This window comes from Eleginops maclovinus, chromosome 14, assembly GCF_036324505.1.
Source record: "Eleginops maclovinus isolate JMC-PN-2008 ecotype Puerto Natales chromosome 14, JC_Emac_rtc_rv5, whole genome shotgun sequence".
Lineage (NCBI taxonomy): Eukaryota > Metazoa > Chordata > Actinopteri > Perciformes > Eleginopidae > Eleginops > Eleginops maclovinus.
Genome location: NC_086362.1, coordinates 6,137,196 through 6,155,471, shown reverse-complemented (window position 1 = coordinate 6,155,471; position 18,276 = coordinate 6,137,196). Strand labels below are relative to the sequence as shown.

The 18,276-nt window shown below is 39.5% G+C and overlaps 2 protein-coding genes, 1 long non-coding RNA gene and 1 other non-coding gene across 6 annotated transcripts; 3 read left to right on the top strand and 1 right to left on the bottom strand.

Annotated features, from left to right (window-relative positions):
• Positions 1 to 301: 301 nt before the first annotated feature.
• Positions 302 to 389, bottom strand: trnar-ucu (transfer RNA arginine (anticodon UCU)). The gene is given in 2 exon segments: positions 302 to 337; positions 353 to 389. It is a non-coding gene; the product is annotated as a tRNA-Arg (tRNA).
• A 176-nt stretch (positions 390 to 565) lies between these two features.
• LOC134876083 (uncharacterized) lies at positions 566 to 3,577 on the top strand. The gene is made up of 4 exons (XR_010167339.1): positions 566 to 1,026; positions 1,706 to 1,939; positions 2,228 to 2,473; positions 2,567 to 3,577. It is a non-coding gene; the product is annotated as an uncharacterized LOC134876083 (long non-coding RNA).
• Positions 3,578 to 5,559: 1,982 nt separating this feature from the next.
• On the top strand, positions 5,560 to 14,215 carry coro1b (coronin, actin binding protein, 1B). Its single transcript, XM_063900628.1, has 11 exons — positions 5,560 to 6,126; positions 7,304 to 7,511; positions 7,754 to 7,876; positions 8,738 to 8,867; positions 10,158 to 10,339; positions 10,463 to 10,582; positions 11,161 to 11,265; positions 11,362 to 11,507; positions 11,717 to 11,774; positions 11,880 to 12,179; positions 12,816 to 14,215. The coding sequence occupies exons 2-11, from the start codon at positions 7,308 to 7,310 to the stop codon at positions 12,936 to 12,938; spliced, it is 1,491 nt and encodes a 496-aa protein (XP_063756698.1). The 5' UTR covers positions 5,560 to 6,126; positions 7,304 to 7,307; the 3' UTR covers positions 12,939 to 14,215.
• A 1,290-nt stretch (positions 14,216 to 15,505) lies between these two features.
• On the top strand, positions 15,506 to 18,260 carry si:ch211-119e14.1 (retrotransposon-like protein 1). 3 transcript variants are annotated; one of them, XM_063901253.1, is made up of 4 exons: positions 15,506 to 15,672; positions 16,011 to 16,124; positions 16,410 to 16,559; positions 17,165 to 18,260. In XM_063901253.1, exon 4 carries the CDS (start codon positions 17,167 to 17,169, stop codon positions 17,779 to 17,781), a length of 615 nt encoding a protein of 204 aa, XP_063757323.1. In that variant the 5' UTR covers positions 15,506 to 15,672; positions 16,011 to 16,124; positions 16,410 to 16,559; positions 17,165 to 17,166; the 3' UTR covers positions 17,782 to 18,260. The 3 variants fall into 3 exon arrangements, with proteins under 3 accessions (XP_063757323.1, XP_063757324.1, XP_063757325.1); XM_063901254.1 differs by having other exon boundaries at positions 15,548 to 15,672; positions 15,979 to 16,124; XM_063901255.1 differs by lacking the exons at positions 15,506 to 15,672; positions 16,011 to 16,124 and adding an exon at positions 16,131 to 16,316.
• The last annotated feature ends 16 nt before the right edge of the window (positions 18,261 to 18,276 follow it).

The following is an 18,276-nucleotide window of genomic DNA, read 5'->3' as shown; positions in this document are numbered from 1 at the left end:
ATGGATGTATTATATAGTTTAAAATAATACCTCATTGACGTTAACCTTAGCCACACGTCAAATAAATTGATAACAAATAACATTTAATTTAAAGATTACTAAACTATGTAGTACAGATAATAACATACGCTTATTGATGGTAACGTGGACGTTGGTTGCACGCTAAACACTATCCAACGTTACCCTACGCTGAAAAAAGTAAAGGATTAGACAGACTACTGTAAAGGGTTGTTTTTGTGCTTGTCATTAAAGGATGGCTAGTCCGATACCATGTGACCATGAAAATGCTGAATCAAAAATTCGACTCCGGTGGGACTCGAACCCACAACCTTTGAATTACTACATGTAAACCTAGAAGTCCAATGCGCTATCCATTGCGCCACGGAGCCACCTGTTGCATGTTGTCTGGCCTGTACTATTTGAATTGAGACCATGATAGTATTTTATTTTAGTATTTTTATATTAACACCAATGACATTTTACCACATCTCACCTTGGATTCACAATATATAATAGTAAAATTACTTTTGGAACCTGCATTGTGAAATGTTGACCACTAGGGGGCGCTAAAAGACCATACCCAACAGCTTCCGCCGTGTGAAATTTGGGGCACTAAAAGACCGTGCACAACAGGTTCTGAAGTTTAAGGCCCGATTCCAAGCCGCCCCCTGCCCCTACACCCTGGCGTACTCACTGACATCTGACAGTCAATCACGTTTCCTTCTGCTACCAAGATTCTAGCAAGAATTGAGAGCTAGGGTCAGGGTAGGCTTTGACCAATTTGCTGCCCTAGGCAAGATTTTAGCTTTTTATTTGTCCTAATAATCATAAAGTCGTGCCTTGGAAATATTCTCCACCAGCCAGCCAATCACGTTTTCGTCTTGGATTCAACCAAGAATTGAGAGCTCTGGCCAATCAGCGCTCGTATCGTAACCAAGATTCAACCAAGAATTTATCAATTGGCGTCTCAGTATAGTCCGAAGATGCCGGTTAGTGAGAGAATCACTTTTTCCCAACAATGCGAAAGTAAGTACATATTCTAAACACATTGTCAACGCTTATAAACTGTCTTATATACAGATATATTTCATGTAAAGAACATGTTGCTCAGGGACATTACCGTTAATCTTCCACCGTCTCCGGTGTTTTCTTTTCTCCGTCTGACGTGTGTTAAAAGTTCATTTAGTCTTTAAGCGAGCTTTAACAGCAAGAGAAACAAATAAAACCAACAGCCAAGAGCAAAGTCTTGCCCTTGATTATAACCGGACACCCGTTTTTATTTTCCCATTCATTTAAATACTAAACCTCACTTGTGAATCATGACCCGGGGAGAGGGGGAAGTTACAATGCAGTTTTCATCATTGCCTCCATTAGCATACTATACATACTGTATGGTGACAGCTCTCTGTTGTGTACTGGCAGCTAGATTACTGCTGTGTTTTAATCACATTTTGTATCTTTTTCATGTTGTATTCCTCTGTGTATCAATGTTTTATACTACATAAGATTTTTAGCCTGTTCAAAAATATATGTCATTATACATTATTATTTCTGGAGAGCCCTTGTAGTAGGATAATATACACAGTTGCCTTCAGTAATGTTTTGTACTATCTCTTCTTTTACAGCTTGTTTAATAAATATTTACTATAAATGATCTATTTCTCTGGGTTTTTTTATTTTTATATTTGTATTTCCTCATTTCTAGAGGGAACCATGCTTTAGAAAACGGGCTGACGACAGTCTGAACCTTACAGACACATTGGAAGCTACGATGGTCAAGGAAAGAACAAAGGCAGACCTTGGATGCGACCTCTTTCCCCAGAGGAAGTGAAGGATAAGGCCAGAAGAGCCACAACCCAGCAACATGGAGATCCATCCAACAGAGGACACCTGATGGGTTACTTCAAATTGTGTCACCAGGTGTGGAGAGCACTAAAAGGTATGTTACATTACGTAAACACAGAGACATTTAAAAAGACTGAAACTGGCTCAAAAACTAACTCCACCTTAATTAGTGCAGCCACGTTTATGAAAGGATCCTTATTAACTTGAACTTCCTTGAGTCCAAAACAAACAATTACGTAGGAGGCGTACAATAAGCAAGGCTGTGTGTCAGATGGAATAAATCAAACCAACACTTTCTCGGTTACCCTCGTAACTTTATCAAGCCACAGAAAAGTAAAAACAAATATCAATCTTTAGTAAAAGTATTCTGTTGGATTTGCAGGTGCTTCATTGGGGCTCACAGTCCCGCACAGTGGCCAGACTGCAACCGAGTGGTGGAGGCCATCTTCACAAAGCTCTGTCAGCTCTACCCAAATAGTGTGCGCTGAGACAGAGTGGGGGTCTCAAGATTCAAAATGGTGACACGTGCTTATAAGCACATCCGAGAGTGTAGGATCACCAACGCCAAGTTGATGAGTGAGACCACCATCCAGCTCCCAGAAGTCAATGCTGCAACTGTCACACAAGGGTGAGTGAACAAGCATACTGCGATACATGTGTACTGACACTGTAATACTTAGCCAAGTTGTTTATTAATATTGATTGTTTCATGTTTTCCAAGGTTCAGCAGGCGTTGCAGGTCTCAGGAACCTCAGATCCTGAAGCAGGGTATCCTAGCTCCTGACGCACAAATGGCAGGACCTGAGAAGCTTCCTGTGGCCATGCAGAAAGGGCCATCTCTGTATCCCGGCAGTTTGGCTCAGCCTCACATCTTTGTTGTGCCACCATACACTGCTGGTGAGGCAAAGCTCAAGAAGGGATTGAGACCATTGGCCATCTCGCAGGTCCTACCACCACCACCTCCACTTCAATACTATGGACGTCCCTTCCTTGCACCAGCACCACCATTCTCAATTCCCTATATGGTACCATCTATGCCTGGACCCTCACAGGTTGCGCCTGGAAGCTCACCAATGGTGCTTCTCAACATGCCATTGTCTCCAGCAGCTACTCAGGCGCTAACATCAGGTCAAGCGAACATACCGTACTCAACACAGCAGTACAGGAAAAGAAAAGAAGAAAGGGAGCAATCTGGAAAGGGCAAAAGAAAGTATGTAAAAAAGACAGACAGAATCATTTGTAAAAAGTGCCAGGAAGGGAGGAAGCCACCTGCCCATTTACAGTTCTTTGGCAATTGGTACTGTGAAGCATCAGAGAGCCAGTCCTATGAGGAATGGAGGGCTATGCTGGAGCAAAGAGGGTATGGGAAAAACAAACGAACAGATGCCCCTTAAATGATTACATTTTGTGAGTAGGGGGAGGGTGGTTCATTTTCTTATTTATTTTACACTTTATTTATTTACAATTTATTGCACTATTTAGTTAGTTATGTGTTATGTTATTTATGGTACACTGTTGTTATTATGAATGTTGTTGTGACTTTTTTGGATGTTTCTGTGTTTTAACTTCTTTATAATATTTGTTATTTAATTTTACTACTTTTTCGTTTTGTTATATTTTGCACTGTTTATTGCACCGTTTGTAATTTGAGACGTTAATGTAATATTTTAATAATTGTTGTGGTTGTTGTTGTAATTATTATTGTTGTTTTAAATATAAAAACAAGTTTGGATGTTTCTGTTTTGTTTTTTCATCATAATATTTCACTTTCATTATTACGCCAACATTTCCCAGTTTGGGATAAATAAGGTACTTCTGATTCTGATAATAAGTACTATTCTATATTAAGTACATCTATTGATGTACTGTACGATTATGTACTTGCATGCTCCTTACTGAACTAATACTTCAACTTCACTACATTTCGGAGGCAAATATTACTGTTAAACTCTTAATTCACTTCATTGATTTGATACCATGAGTTACTTTGAAGATTTTGATTCTGTTACAAAGTATAATAATATAAACAAAGAATGAATTACGAATTTATAGTTAAGAACTTTATTGATCCCTTTATTTTATTCACAACCTACCCAGCAGTATGGTAAAAGTAACTAATGAACCTTTACATGAATACATGGAGTAATGGGAGTGGAGACAAGACAGCTGATCAGATTCAGGTAATGAGTTTTTAGCTGCCATACAAGGGAGCGAGCGGGATTCGATACCGCGCTCGCGGGCGTATTTCGGTGACCTCTTGTTTACCGAACATAGACTAACGCTCTATGTCCTCCAGCCAGCAAATCACGTTTCCGTCTGCTACCAAGATTCTACCAAGAATTGAGAGCTATGGCCAATCAGCGCTGTTATCGCTACCACGAATTGGCCTGCTGGCATTCAAGAATGGACCAATCAGCGTCTTTGTATGCCGGGCGACTCTGCAAATCACTTCTTTCCAACATACAAACGTACGAAAGTGAGTTTTTCAGTCCGTTGACCAATCATCACAACAGTCCAGTACAGTCGATGTTAGGACAAATTTACCTTTTACTGTGCATTTACATGTTTGTAAACACAATCTGGGTTATGTTAGCAACAGTATGTGTAGCATAAGTGGAGTAGAGTAATAATCACTTTCTGGCAGGCACTGGGGGATAACGACAAGAGGAAGGCCAGCTATCAGCCGTCTAAAAAACACACTTAAACAGGGTAACAAAAAAGATTGTGGCACACGTAGCTGTGGGAAGCACTAAAAGGTATGTTACATTTAGCAAACACACAGAGCCCTTATGGTCTCCAACATTTAAAATAACTGAAACTGGCTTAACACCACTTTTTCTTCCAAAACAAACATAAGCAAGAGTGTGTGTCAGATGGAATAAATCAGACCAACACATTCTGGTTTTCCTCAAAAATTAAGTGAGGACAAAACACAGGAAAAAAATCTCAGTATTTAGTCATTATATATTCTGTTGGTTTTGCAGGTCCTTTTTTGGGGCCTTACATTATTTACGTTACACTGTTGTTGTTGTTGTTGTTGTTGTTGTTGTTGTTGTTGTTGTTATTGTTTAGAATGTTGTTGTGACCTTATAGCAAACAGATTGGGATTTCTTTTGTGTGTGTGTCGTTTTAGCTTCTTAAAACATTTATTTAGCTCAATTTTTAATTTTCTAATTTTTAGTTATTTTGTGAAGTTTTTTGTTTCCTTTTGAACCATTGTTACAAAAGTTGTGGCATTTCTTGTTTCTGTCACAGAGAGAGGAGTTTGTCCCAAATCGTTATTTACACCTGGGAGTGGGTAGAGTGTGCTTTGGAATTAGGTCTAGTAGTCTACAACGACGTAAAGTACCTTGGACAGACGCCCTACCGGCTGAATGCTTAACAGCAGTACGGGTACGAAACCAACCCGTTGCCATGTTACATGTCGTCCCTTTTCTCTCTACTTTTCTTTTCTATCTTAACCTTCCTGTCAAAAGGCAAAACAATCCAAAATTAAATGTAAAACTTCTTACATCCACATGTGTTCAACAATGTGTTTTTTCTGTTTAACTCCATGTTAACGATCAGAACTTTACAAAAGTCTTTAAAAACCGGTTTAGTGATTTCTTTTAAAACGGGGCTTTATTTCCACGCATGCGCCGAATGGTGAAACTGGACACTGGCATATTAAGGATTCATTACGTTTGCACATTTATACATTAAACTGTTTTATACTTAACAATGTTCAGTTTAGACAGTTTTCGCAAGTGCGTATACCGTGGCGTATACATCCGGTCTGTGTCAATCTGGATTTAGGCGGAAGATATCGCTCTTGGCTCTATCTGCGTGTCTTTGATCTATCGTCCCATGAGCGGAAGTGTAGAACATTCTGCCTTTCTGCTGAATCCAAATCGTTTGTAGAGACTGGGGGGACGCCGTCTGAATTGCTTCCCACAGCATCACCATCAGCTTGTCGGCATTCTGCGTCGCTGTGCACCATTTACTATAGCTATATATTAGCCCGGGACATGCGCTATCCGGTTAGGCTTTTACTACACCAGACATGCGTAGTTAGTGACAAACCAACATGAGAATAGCTGCGACAGCGGTAACAATAAGAATGCGAATTTACTACTAGTGGACGTATTTTGTTTTAGGTCTGCGCAATCGACGTGTACGCCTGCCTGGACACGGGAGAGGATTAAGTTACTGCTGCTGGCGGAGGATTATTTTATTGGCCTCCTCCTGTCACGCCCGATTCTTTGGTGATCCTTTTTCCCATTAGGACAGGTCAAAAGCCAGGTATGCTATTGTGTTCGCGAGTAATGTATTGAAATGTCTCATCTGGGATTAACTACGCATTGCTGCACGTCCTTTGTTGCTCATGCCTGTAGTTACTATTCGCTACATTTTTTCGCGTTGTATGCAGACAACAAAAGAAACCCCACCATGAATGGTGTAAAATACTGGATATTTTGTAGCGGTACTGCAGGGAATTAAAACAACTGTTACAAATAGTAATGGGTCTACTGTACGAGCTGCATGGATGTGAAGCAGTATTCTCCTCGCTAAAGCTAGTGGGGAATAATGGACGACAGCCAGCATACCTGCTTTAAGATATTTTGCTTTGACAACTGTGAAACATTAGGTAGATGGGATATAGAGTTACTGGATCCCAGCCGCTCGCACTGCCCAACCCCCTTCCCCTCTCAGCGTGTTTTGGTTTCAGGCGGATCATGCCCTTTTGTCCACTGGAACCTGACTGTACTTTTTCAGAACTGGTTCCTAGCATAGAAGAATTTGCCTGTTGTTTTGACACCCCCTATTGTTTCTAGCATAAGAGGTTTATGGATTCTTTGAATAAACTTTCAAAGTACTGACTGTTCAATGATCTTAATTAGCTGGACACAGATGCCAAAGCTACAACAAAGTTAATTTGTTCCACTTTTGAGGGATGTAAAAGAAAGGAAAAAAACACATTTAGCAGGTTTCTATAGTTTTATTTGTACTTAGCTCATTTCGTGTGGGAAAACAAAACATATCTATTGATTTACGCCACAAGTACAACAGTAAGTCATCTCACATTTGTGCAAAAGTAAGGGTTTTTTTCTTCTTGTTTCTAGCTTTGTTGTTTTGTTTGTTATTTAACTCTTCTTCATGCATCATTGAGGTTTAAAGAAAGTATTGTGTGTTTGTTGGTGAAACATTATTCATATAAAATAAGGTGCCATACCTTGAAGAAGAAACCAGCAGCAGTGCCTGAAAATGTGAATGTAGGGCATGCGAATATTACCTATCAAAAAAATGTATTACAAAGTCAACACAGCTTATTTGTTTAACTTTGGCACAGGTGGTTTATTTACAAAAGCCAGAGTTTAAAATAACAGACATCATAAAAGTACTTGATTTGTTCATAAAAGTTCCACTGTTTTCAGCTTAATGTGCCACACTTGTCATGGGGTTTTAATTTTCTCCACAGAGACATGTCTTTCCGACGAGGTGTGGTCCGGCAGAGCAAGTTCCGCCATGTCTTCGCCCAAGCGTGGAAATCTGAGCACTGCATCGACGATATCAGAGTGTCCCGAGTGACGTGGGACACCTCCCTCTGTGCGGTCAACCCAAAATTCATCGCCGTTATCATCGAATCCGGCGGAGGAGGGGCCTTCCTCGTTGTTCCGATCAGCAAGGTTGCATTACACTCAGCCTTCAAAAATCAGTGGATCAATATATTTAAACGCCTCTATCTTGTTTCCTTGTTTCCATTGTGCTGCTTAAAGTAATATGTCAGCAAGTCTGTGCCTAGCTGCATGTCCTGGAATGCACATGCAGCGATTTCATAGTCAAAGGAAAATAGTGGACAAAGGTTATACTTGTGTAATATGTTAACGTTTTTCAGTCTCGGATTTTAACTTTTTGATTTCTCCCACAGGCGGGCCGAATCGATCAATCCAGTCCTACAGTTTGTGGACATTTAGCCCCAGTGCTGGACATCCAGTGGTCTCCTCATGACGACAACATCATCGCAAGTGCCTCAGAGGACTGCACAGTGAAGGTAGGTCAACATTTGGCAAGCATGTGCCTTGGTGGCCCTTAATCAGTAATTGGTGTCACATATGACAAAAGCAACCCCGACTACAGATATTTCAACTAGGTCTCTGTGTTGTTGCTATAAAAGAGCTGCTACTGTTTGTACTGTCCCATGATGTAATATGTAATGTAGTTTGCCTAGAGTTATTTCAATGCTACTTGTGTGTGTGTGTGTGTGTGTGTGTGTGTGTGTGTGTGTGTGTGCACAAAATATGAATTTACAACCACAAGAGGTTTACTTAGCTTGGAACAAATGCAGGAAGTAGATGGAAACAGCTAGCAGGGCTTTGGCTAATTACCTGTAATACTTAATGATTAACAGGTAAGTTATAGATATATATTTTTTTACCAGATCCCACAATGTGATATATTAATGTGATGTTTTACAAAGGATTATGTGATGGACTGGTCAAGCTAGCTTTATGCTAAGCTAAGCTAGCTGTTTCGTCACTGTAGCTTCATATTAAACAAACAGGCGTAAATGGTGTCAAACTTAATATGTAGCTAAGTCTTAGCAAGAAAGATAATAAGAGAGCTTTTCAAAAATGTTAAACTATTCCAGAACAAGGAACACCTTTTCTTAAATGCCTCCTTATTTTTGTAATGTGATGGTTGAATATGCTAACTGGCTTCAAACTCCATGAGAGCAAAATTAGGCTTCCATTAAAGTTGTCAACATAACTTTTTTCCTTTTTCTGCCTTAAAAGTGTTTCTGTTTCTGTGACCAAAAGCCTATTATATGTCAATGCATCACAAAACACATCAGTAGCCCTCGTGCACCTGAATGCATCACATTCATAAGTCTGCTGTGTCTGGTGGTTTGAAGGTGTGGCAGATACCGGACGGAGGCCTGACGAGCCCAATGACTGAGGCCATTGTGACCCTTGAAGGACACAGTAAAAGAGTGGGAATCCTGGCTTGGCACCCAACTGCCTTCAATATCCTCATGACTGCAGGTAACGCCATTTATCACATCCTGGTGCCCCGTAATTGGTTTGCAAAAGACTGCTTTGATTGTATGTGTCTGCTGAAATATGACTTGTGGCATTATTCACTGTAGGGAGTATGAATTTAAGTGTACCATCATGCAAAAAGACCATGGTGGTTTATAAGGGATTTTTACATACATTTACATAAAAGAAAGAAGGGTGTGTGCTGAAATACCATGTCAAAGGAGTTTCTTTATCAAATACAAGTCCTTGCCATTAAACTTTTTAACAGTAATTATCAAGAGCTACGACATGGCTGAAAACATTACTTGTTTTGTTATCCATGTTCTAAACACAACACATTATCAATGTGTAAATGGTGTGTGTTAAAGAACAGGTCTTATCTAACTGTGTTGGTGTTCACTGATAGATTATAACAATACTGCATTATTATATCATTTAAAATCCAGGAGAGAGACAAAGGCGTGATGAACTTGAAAAAGAATTACGCTTCAAAGAGATGTTGTTTAATTGTTTTATGTGTTAGCATATGTATCCCAAAACACACACTAGTCCATTCACAAGCAAAGAAAGTCATCTTCATGTACGTGACTTGTTTTTCCCATGTCGTAGATCTCTTGTCTTGTGTTCCTCTCCACATCTGTAAAGGTTAAATCTTCTGCCTTCTCTGTCTGCTGCTTCTTAAATCAATCAGACCACTCCGATCTTAAGAAACTGACTTTGGCTGTCATTTCAGAACTATTCTAATCGCTTCAATCTTGCATCTTAATTTAATCAACTCATCATGATATACATAGCTCTTCAAAGCATTGCTCCACATAAATCAGACAGTCAGTTTTTTAACTCAGTAAATAGCTCAGATCACAAGTCAGCAATCTAATTTAAGTTCCTTTTTGTTTAGCATTTTTTCTCTTAAAAGACCCATACTATGAAAAGGAAGTGGCTACGTTAACCCTTTGAAAATTGTCCATGGAGAAATGCACCAAGCAAGTATTCAGTGTTGGTTTTAAATAGGAGTCAGGACTTCCATTTAGTTGGGATGACACACTAACAGTGTTAATTATATAAATAGAAAGTGATGGTAGACTCCATTACTGTCATTCCCATAACTGTGCAGTCACAAGAAACAGTGACCAATCACAAGCGAATGTGTCTATTCGGGAGGTAGTCTTAAAGGAACGGGCACTGAAAGATAGCATTTTAGACTGAGGGGAAATACACTTCAATTCAACAGAAGATATGGGTTCTAATGTCTGCTTTAAAGCATTAATGGATGTTGTGTCTTCCTCTCTGCAGGCTGCGATAACGTGATTTGTGTGTGGAACGTGGGCACAGGAGAGCTTGTGTACCAGCTGAGTGATGCCCACCCAGATATGATTTACAGTGTCTGCTGGAACAAGGACGGCAGTGCTGTCTGCACGGTCTGCAAGGACAAGGCTCTGCGTGTCATCGACCCGCGCCGGGGCACCGTCCTCAAGGTGATTTCATATATTTAATTAAAAATGTTATGCATATACTGACAGTAAATCCATCTCATAATAGTGCTTCTTTGCTGGGTCTTTCCATGTAAGGACTTTACCATGATCTCATTGTTTTCCTAGGTGAAAGAGAAGGTCCATGATGGTACAAGGCCAATGAGAGCTGTGTTCCTCTCAGATGGGAAGATCCTGACCACAGGCTTCAGCCGCATGAGTGAGAGACAAATGGCATTGTGGGATCCGGTAAGTGCTATAGATTGTGTTCATAGTGATTCCACAGTGCACAGTAGACGGTTAAAACATTCAATGTTAATATACGGGTATTGTGCAGTTTATTTGTTTATTTATAAGGCATAAATAAGGGTCTGGTGCTTAAGGTTGTTGATGGACATGTAGTCAATCTTTGTAGTACATCAGTTGTGTTTCCCTGGACAGTGTTTCTGTGTTTAGCTTAAGTGGAGGGATAGTAACACAAAGAGGGATTGTATGCTCACACAGTAGCTTTGCCAGATATCTACAAACCGATCCTACTTTTTAAGCCGTGTCTTGGTTTCAGATCAGATTTGGAATACATTTTTGCATCACAAGAGCTAAATAATGTCCCATATCGCTAACATTGAATGTCTAGTAGGATTACAGCAAGCAAAAAGTGTGTCATTGTGCTCATGTTTAGTGTTTTAAACACACTTGATGTGAATGTATCCTTTCTAAGATCTAACCTTAAACTTACCATAGCAAAGGTTTTTGGTGAGTTGGGTTGAATTGCAAATGCAAGTAGTATTTAATCAATGTGTATTTCTTTTTTGTCTTTGTTTGTACAGAAAGATCTCACTGAGCCAATGGCCGTACAGGAGATGGATACAAGTAACGGGGTTCTTTTACCCTTTTATGACCCTGATACAAACATGGTGTACCTGTGTGGAAAGGTATGACTTTAGGGCTGTAAAGAAAAACACAGCTTTACTCAAATTAGTCTGAACTTCCGCTTCAATCATCTTGATTATATGATCTTCTGCTTTCAGGGGGACTGCACCATCCGGTATTTTGAAGTGACAGATGAGTCCCCGTATGTTCACTTCCTCAGCTTATACAGCAGCAAGGAGCCTCAGAGAGGTGCCGGTTTTCTCAGTAAAAGAGGTGTCGATGTCAACAAGTGTGAAATTGCCAGGTAAATATGTTTGGTCTTTCCTTTTTAGATACTTTTCCAATTAGTTTAACATTAAATTAAAACTATCTATTGGATTTTATTCAATAGGAATAACTGGAATTAAAAGCATTCAGAGATGTGTTTCTGGTTCTGGTCTTCTTATGGGGTTTGTTTTTATAAAAAGAACATATTGTATACACCAGCCTGACATATTTCCTGGGCCTCTTTAGGTTCTACAAACTGCATGAAAGGAAAGTGGAACCCATTTCTATGACTGTACCACGAAAGGTAAGCCATCCACAACCTTTAAAAAGTAAGAATAGGGATTGAAAAGTGTGTCTATCCATAACTTTATAATAAAAACAATTTAATGTCTCCATCTTGCCTCCCCAGTCAGATCTGTTCCAGGGAGACCTTTACCCGAACACAGCTGGATCAGAGCCGGCCCTCCTGGCTGACGAATGGATCGCTGGGCAGGATGCTCCGCCCCTGTTGGTCTCCTTGAGCGGCGGGTACGCAGCTCCTCCATCCAAGCACAGAGACATCCTCAAAAGCAAACCCAAGCTCGCCCCGCAGGACTCTGGGTCCGCCACTCCATCCAATGCAGCAGCTCCCACATCTCACTCGGAAGAAGAGGCGCCTCGAGTAGCCACAAGAGAGACGGATGGAAATACTGAGAGACCGAAGAGAGAGGTGAGCGGACGGGATCAGACTACGGCTGGCCAGTTGATTGATATAAAACTGATTTGACTGACTGACAATTTTAGACTACGTAGTTTCCAAGATTTTGAGTATTATAATATTTATGGGTTGGTTTCCTGTTTGAAAAAGGCTGTGTTATAGTATATTAAAGGGGCCCTATCATACGCTTTGGGGCTTTCCTTTTCTTGAAATATGTTATATAGGTTTTTGTGCATGTAAATGGTCTGCAAAGGCTGTAATCCTAACGTTCCCTCCAGAGGGAGTTACTCTCCCACACACTCGCCACGTCCCCCTGCCTGAAAGGCCTCCATTGGACACTTTGATTACTGCCGCTTCTATTGGCTATTGCGCCAACACATTGTACGTGATAAGCTAAGGGCTGGGATATTTTCAACACAACTCTTAAGCAGTTGACCAATCACAACTGAGCCAGCCAGCCAGCGAACCAATCAGCAGACTGGGCACAGACTGGTTTCAGACACAGGGTGACAAGGCAGTATGAGAAAAATAAAGCGCTTTTTGAACATTAAAAAATGGAAACATATCACAGAAGAGTCACAAGATACATGAGCATAATGTGTTCTCTTTAAAAGTAGTTTTCTGTTTTTCTCTTCTCTTTGCTTTCAGGAGGAATTGCTGAACGAGTTGTTGGCAGAAATGAAGGCCTTGCGTGCCGTCGTCCTCGCTCAGAGCCAGAGAATCGAGTTGCTGGAGAGGCAGCTGGCTCGCATCGAGGATGGGGATGTATGAGCAAGGCGGGGCACCACTACATTCGATGGGCACTCTTAACTAGATCCATAGACCATAGCCTTACTATAATCAACAGTAACCTAAGCTGTGGGAGAGGAGAGAGTGTAGTGTCGAGTAGCGACGTAACTATGAATCACGGTGGCTTTACAACCAAGAAAACCAGACAACAATTGTTTTCCAGACTGTGGATGAAAACGGGGTGTCATCTGCATAGAGTGATATGTTTTGTTTTTCATATGAAGGAGTATTGTAGCAGCTTTTGGTGGTATTTACAGTGCAGCTTTGAGCTTTGCAAAACCCTAACACTAATTTTGAAGGGCTTTGAAGGCGTAACAATGGCACTATTGCCTCCAAATAACGCATAAAATAGAGAAAAGAAGCACTAAATAAAAGTTAATGAAGGCTGACATTCTATAGCAAAGCGATTAAGTACCTCTAATATGATTTTTCTCTTAAAACACTCACACGTTACCATTAGGGCTATTTAATCAGGTAGTTAAAGCTGCTAAACTGTGATCTCACTTCAAAACCCCCCAATTGTTAGTTCGAGTGACTTGTGCCGTGTGTATGTAGGAAAATCTCTTGGTACACAAATCATGACAGTGAGAATTATGTGACTGATAGCTGGTGAGAGCGTAGTTGAATATTTATGTGTATTGTAATCCTGTGTAGTCTTTGCAGTCGATGATAAGGTAACACTTGTGATTTTTGTACCTCATGTTATCCGGAGAGAGCTGCAGTATTGAAGAGTTGTGTGTGATATCCCAAGGCAAGATGTTTGTGCAGATTATCATTAAGATAGAAACGCAGAAATACTCCCCTTTTTCTTTGAGCTGCACCATCTTCTGCCCCCTAAAGAACTCTCTGGTGTTGCTAAAATGAGAATTGTTGTATGGACACGACCTAACACTAGTTACGTGCAATCTTACTAAAACACTTACTATTTGGTGGCGCAGCTACAAAAAAGAGGAAGTGACATTTTTTTTTAAAGTTTGATATTGCATTTATATAGGTCTTAAAAGATGGAATGATCTTTTTACATTTTTTTTAAATTTAGTTTTGTGATTTTTTTGCCATTACATTTAGAGGCTTCCTTTTTACTTCTCCACGAGTCGGTTAGGTGTAGCAATGGTACATTCCAAGTCAAGCTTATCCCTTTGTTATAAAGGGATTTATATTTCTTTATGCACTGACCTCTTAACACTGACTGTAAAACCAGTAGCAGATTAATGAGACTACATTGTGAAAATTCAATAAACATTCATTCTTCCTTTGTACTAATGGAGTGGTGTTTTATTTGCAACAAGAAATGTTCTGATTTTGGGTATTTTCAATCATTTCTAAGTGAAGATATGTTTTGAGCGTGTCGACGAAAATGCACAAGAAATTTCTGCCTTCTCTAAACACAACACATGTACATGCCCAAAACACATTGCTGCATGAAGATTTCACACATTTTATATTGCCTTATTTCTCATACTTTTAAAAGTATCCCTATTATGTGTTATAAACTCAATCAGTGTCAACAAGTGGAATGTCACATGCTAATATTCAGGTTCAAATGTGTATTTTGTGCCTCTCTTATGAAATGACTGGCAGTATGGAACAACCTCAGGTCATGCAAAGTGATCTGTCAAGCACCAAGCCACTATTGTGTATACAGTGGTTGATGGTGGTTTCATGAACTATGGTGGCACTGCAGTTCTGATTTTCGAAGTAATGCAAGAGAACAATCATCATAAGAGAACTTAGTCAAGTCTAAAACCTGTTTGAAGTGTGTCACAGAGTTGCAGCAATACAGTATATGGGTTTCTTATGCATTTAAAATCAAATAAAGATAATAACTAGCATCTGATTTGGCCTTAAAATTGCAAAATAGTTTATAACAAGTGCACACTAGTTATGATTTATCTGTAAATGTAGATGTTATCTTATGCCACAATTGGTGATACAGTGAAATGACTGTATGGCGTCTTGTGTAGGGGCTGAAAACAGGATGTGGCTTCTTTCACATTTCTAAATTGTGCACAGTACTTTGAAACGTTTAAAACTGGAAGTGTATTATAACAACCTTCATATTTTTACATTGAAAAATGAAATAATTTTTAGGTTCATGCTTTAGTTTATATGATTGTGTTGGACTCGTGTAACAATTTAAGACCCTTTTTGAGTGTAATGTCAAAAGGGGAAAAGTTCAACATCATTTTTTATTTTCAGATATCTCGACCTTATCTGTGCTTTGGGGAGTTGAAGTGTTATTATTAAGCTAACAAATGATTCTCCAGATAACAATGTGTCACAGGAAATAACTATGCTGTATCATGTACATTTCCTGATGGTGTAGAAAGTAATGACTTTAGTGTTCTTAAACTACACTCACTATAATGTAACCTGCACCTGTGCTGCGAACTGAAAATAGCTACTTTAAAGGGGAAACATTCAAATGTCTTTGTCTTCCTCTTTTCAACATGTTCTTATCTGTGCTCTCCACCACACCCTGCTTGATTTTCTCTATAATCTGTGTGCACATCCCCTTCAGCCTCCACCTACTCAAAGGGCTGCAGCAAGCTTTCTCCACCACATGTCATGCATCACCCCCCCTCTCTCTTTTGCTCTCACCTCCACACGCCTACTTACACACATGCTGTCACACAGTTCAAAAGTGTATTATGTTACAGACAGTCTCTTACCATTGTACTGACTGCACAAACTTAATTTTCTGCTCACAACCTGGGTAAGTGTGATATGGTTTATTTCCTTCCCTTTTCAGATTTTGAAAAAGATTTCCTTTTTTATAGAAATGCCTCGTGTTTTGTTTGCTTCGGCATGTTGAATTGTAGCTTTACATTCACTTATATCTTATTTTATTTATTTACTTTAAATGCTTGTTTAATACCAGTGTTGAAAGCATTCATTTACCACCAATCTCAATATCCTCATTCATTGGAGCTTTTATATTAATTGTACTTACTTTACATCAGTATATTTATTATTTTTGATTGAAAAGGGATGTTGCAACAATTTGTTTCTTCCATGGCAGACTGACTGATGCCGCTCAATAATTTTTGACAGGAAACCAGCAACACTGCGAGTGGTCTACCAGCTTCCTGTCAGCCTAGACAACCCAGTATCTTGTCATACACAGTCGAACAACATAAAGATAATACTTCCTGTCACATCTCCAGGGTGCGTTCGTATTGCAATTCTAAACCTTTGATGACTTTTCAGCCCGCATGTGATTGTACCTATGTTTTTTATAATTGTTTAGAGATTTGATGTCGGTACTGAAAAATATTTTTTTGTTAAAATTGAACAGCTTCCGAAATATAATACCACCTTGAAGTTAATTCTTTTAAGCAAACCTTTTGGCAATTCTTGGTAATCCGCTTATTTCTTAATGGGTTAAACTGAACTGGATGGAGAATCTTCTATGTTAAGTTGTTCTAAGGTTCTACTTTTTCTTTTTTCTAGACGCTGAAAATTATTTTACAAATGGATCTCCTTTTATTGAACAATTAACAACTGCTTTGACACACAAGGAGTTTGACTGCAAAATTCTGCCTGCAACTTTGACCCCAAGCCAGAGAGATTTTTCTACTCAAGAAAGAAAATTATAAGGAGGTACAGTATATTTCAAAATATTTTCTTCCTAGGTTTTGTCGGACTAAAGTTTGATAACTTACATATTGTTGCCTGAAATGTGCATTTGCTGGCAACACCTATTCTCCCTCACACTTTTTTTAATAACCAATCACATCTAGTTGAAACAAAGATTTTTTTTAAAACCACTTACAAATCAAATGTACTAAAAGATGTATTTGACCTTTTGGGATATACCCTTTGATTTATTTCTAGATGAGAAACTTCAACTAAATATAAAGCTACAGCCAGTTCGCCTGTAGAAGTATGAAACTAAAGACAGTTAGCTGCTCAAAAACTGAAATGTAAAAACAACAATTTTAGTTTTTTTATTGGCAATAATTCTTTCAAGTCTGTGCACAATGCAAAGCAAGTTGTTGCTATCAGTTTCGAGTACATATGTAAGCTAGGCTAACTTGATACTTCAGCTACAAGAGAGTGACATTAGAGGCAATGAATCAGTTTTTTAATGTTTTAATGTCCACCATATCTTCTAATCCAAAAGACTAGAAGACACTGCCTTGAAAGATTCATAGAAATGAATGAATCCCACTGTGTGACCATTCCCCTCTCTCTGTTCCATTCAGGCATGAGTAACACGGCATCGTCATCCAACACGACTGTGCTGATCCTTGTTTTATGCCTATTAGGCTTAATAGTTTTGCTGATCTTCTTGTACAAGAAGTTGAACAGGGATGCCAATGGAGAATACACCGTGCGGCGCATGGTGTATAAGGATGGAGGGGTCAGGGATCGCATGAGAGGAGCAGCGTTAGCTCTGGGGACACGTTTCGGGGTCCAACTGTGGCCTCAAAGTGACGACGACAGAGAAGAAAGCCAGGAAGTCCAAGATAAGGAGGGACAGGTGGAGGAGGGTGGTAGCCAGGAGAGTGACAGTGAGGGATATGGCCAGAAAGAGGAGGATACTGAAGAAGAGCAGCGTGGTAAGGCAAAGGAAAATGAAGGTGACTCCTCAGATGATAACTCAAGCGTGGAGGGTTCTGAGGCAGAGGAGCAAGCCAGGCTAATGGATCAGGCAGAGGCAAAGGGAGAGATAGATCAGAAGGGGGATGATGGGGAAGGGAAAGGGAAAGCAAGCGGAGGGGGTGGATTGTTGGTAGATCTAAAGCAGTTCTCTGGAAGTGCAATCTGGTCTGAGGAAGAGGGAGGTGAGGGTAAGAACAGTGATATCACTGCACTGTGAGAACAGAATTAAAAAACATACAATACAAGGGAGGCTTGGGTAATGTCCCCTCATAAGTCCCCTAATTAGCTCAATAAACATCATTTCTGTACATTTTATTTTCCAATATAAATGTTCTGTTTTTTTTACCAGGGAACATGGGATCCCCCTAAATTCACCCACAAAAGTGTTTGATTGCTAAAAAACAATAAATTCCCCCTGAAAAACACTGAAGACAATGTCCTGAATGGTAGATATGGTTGTGGTTTTAATACTGCTTAACTTTGAGGCATCAGATAACAAGATCATTGGTGAATGAAGCTGTAATAAATACTGTATGTTGTTTTTGTAAAAGTTGACCTTTTATAACGTAGAAATAGACTGAAACTTCGTGTTATTGAGTCAGCCAATAGCATACTGTGTATTTTTTGGTTATGTTTTTTTGTATTGCTTTAAATGTTTTTTCCTGATTTTCAAGAAAATAAAAAACATAACTATCATTTTTGCTGTTTCTGA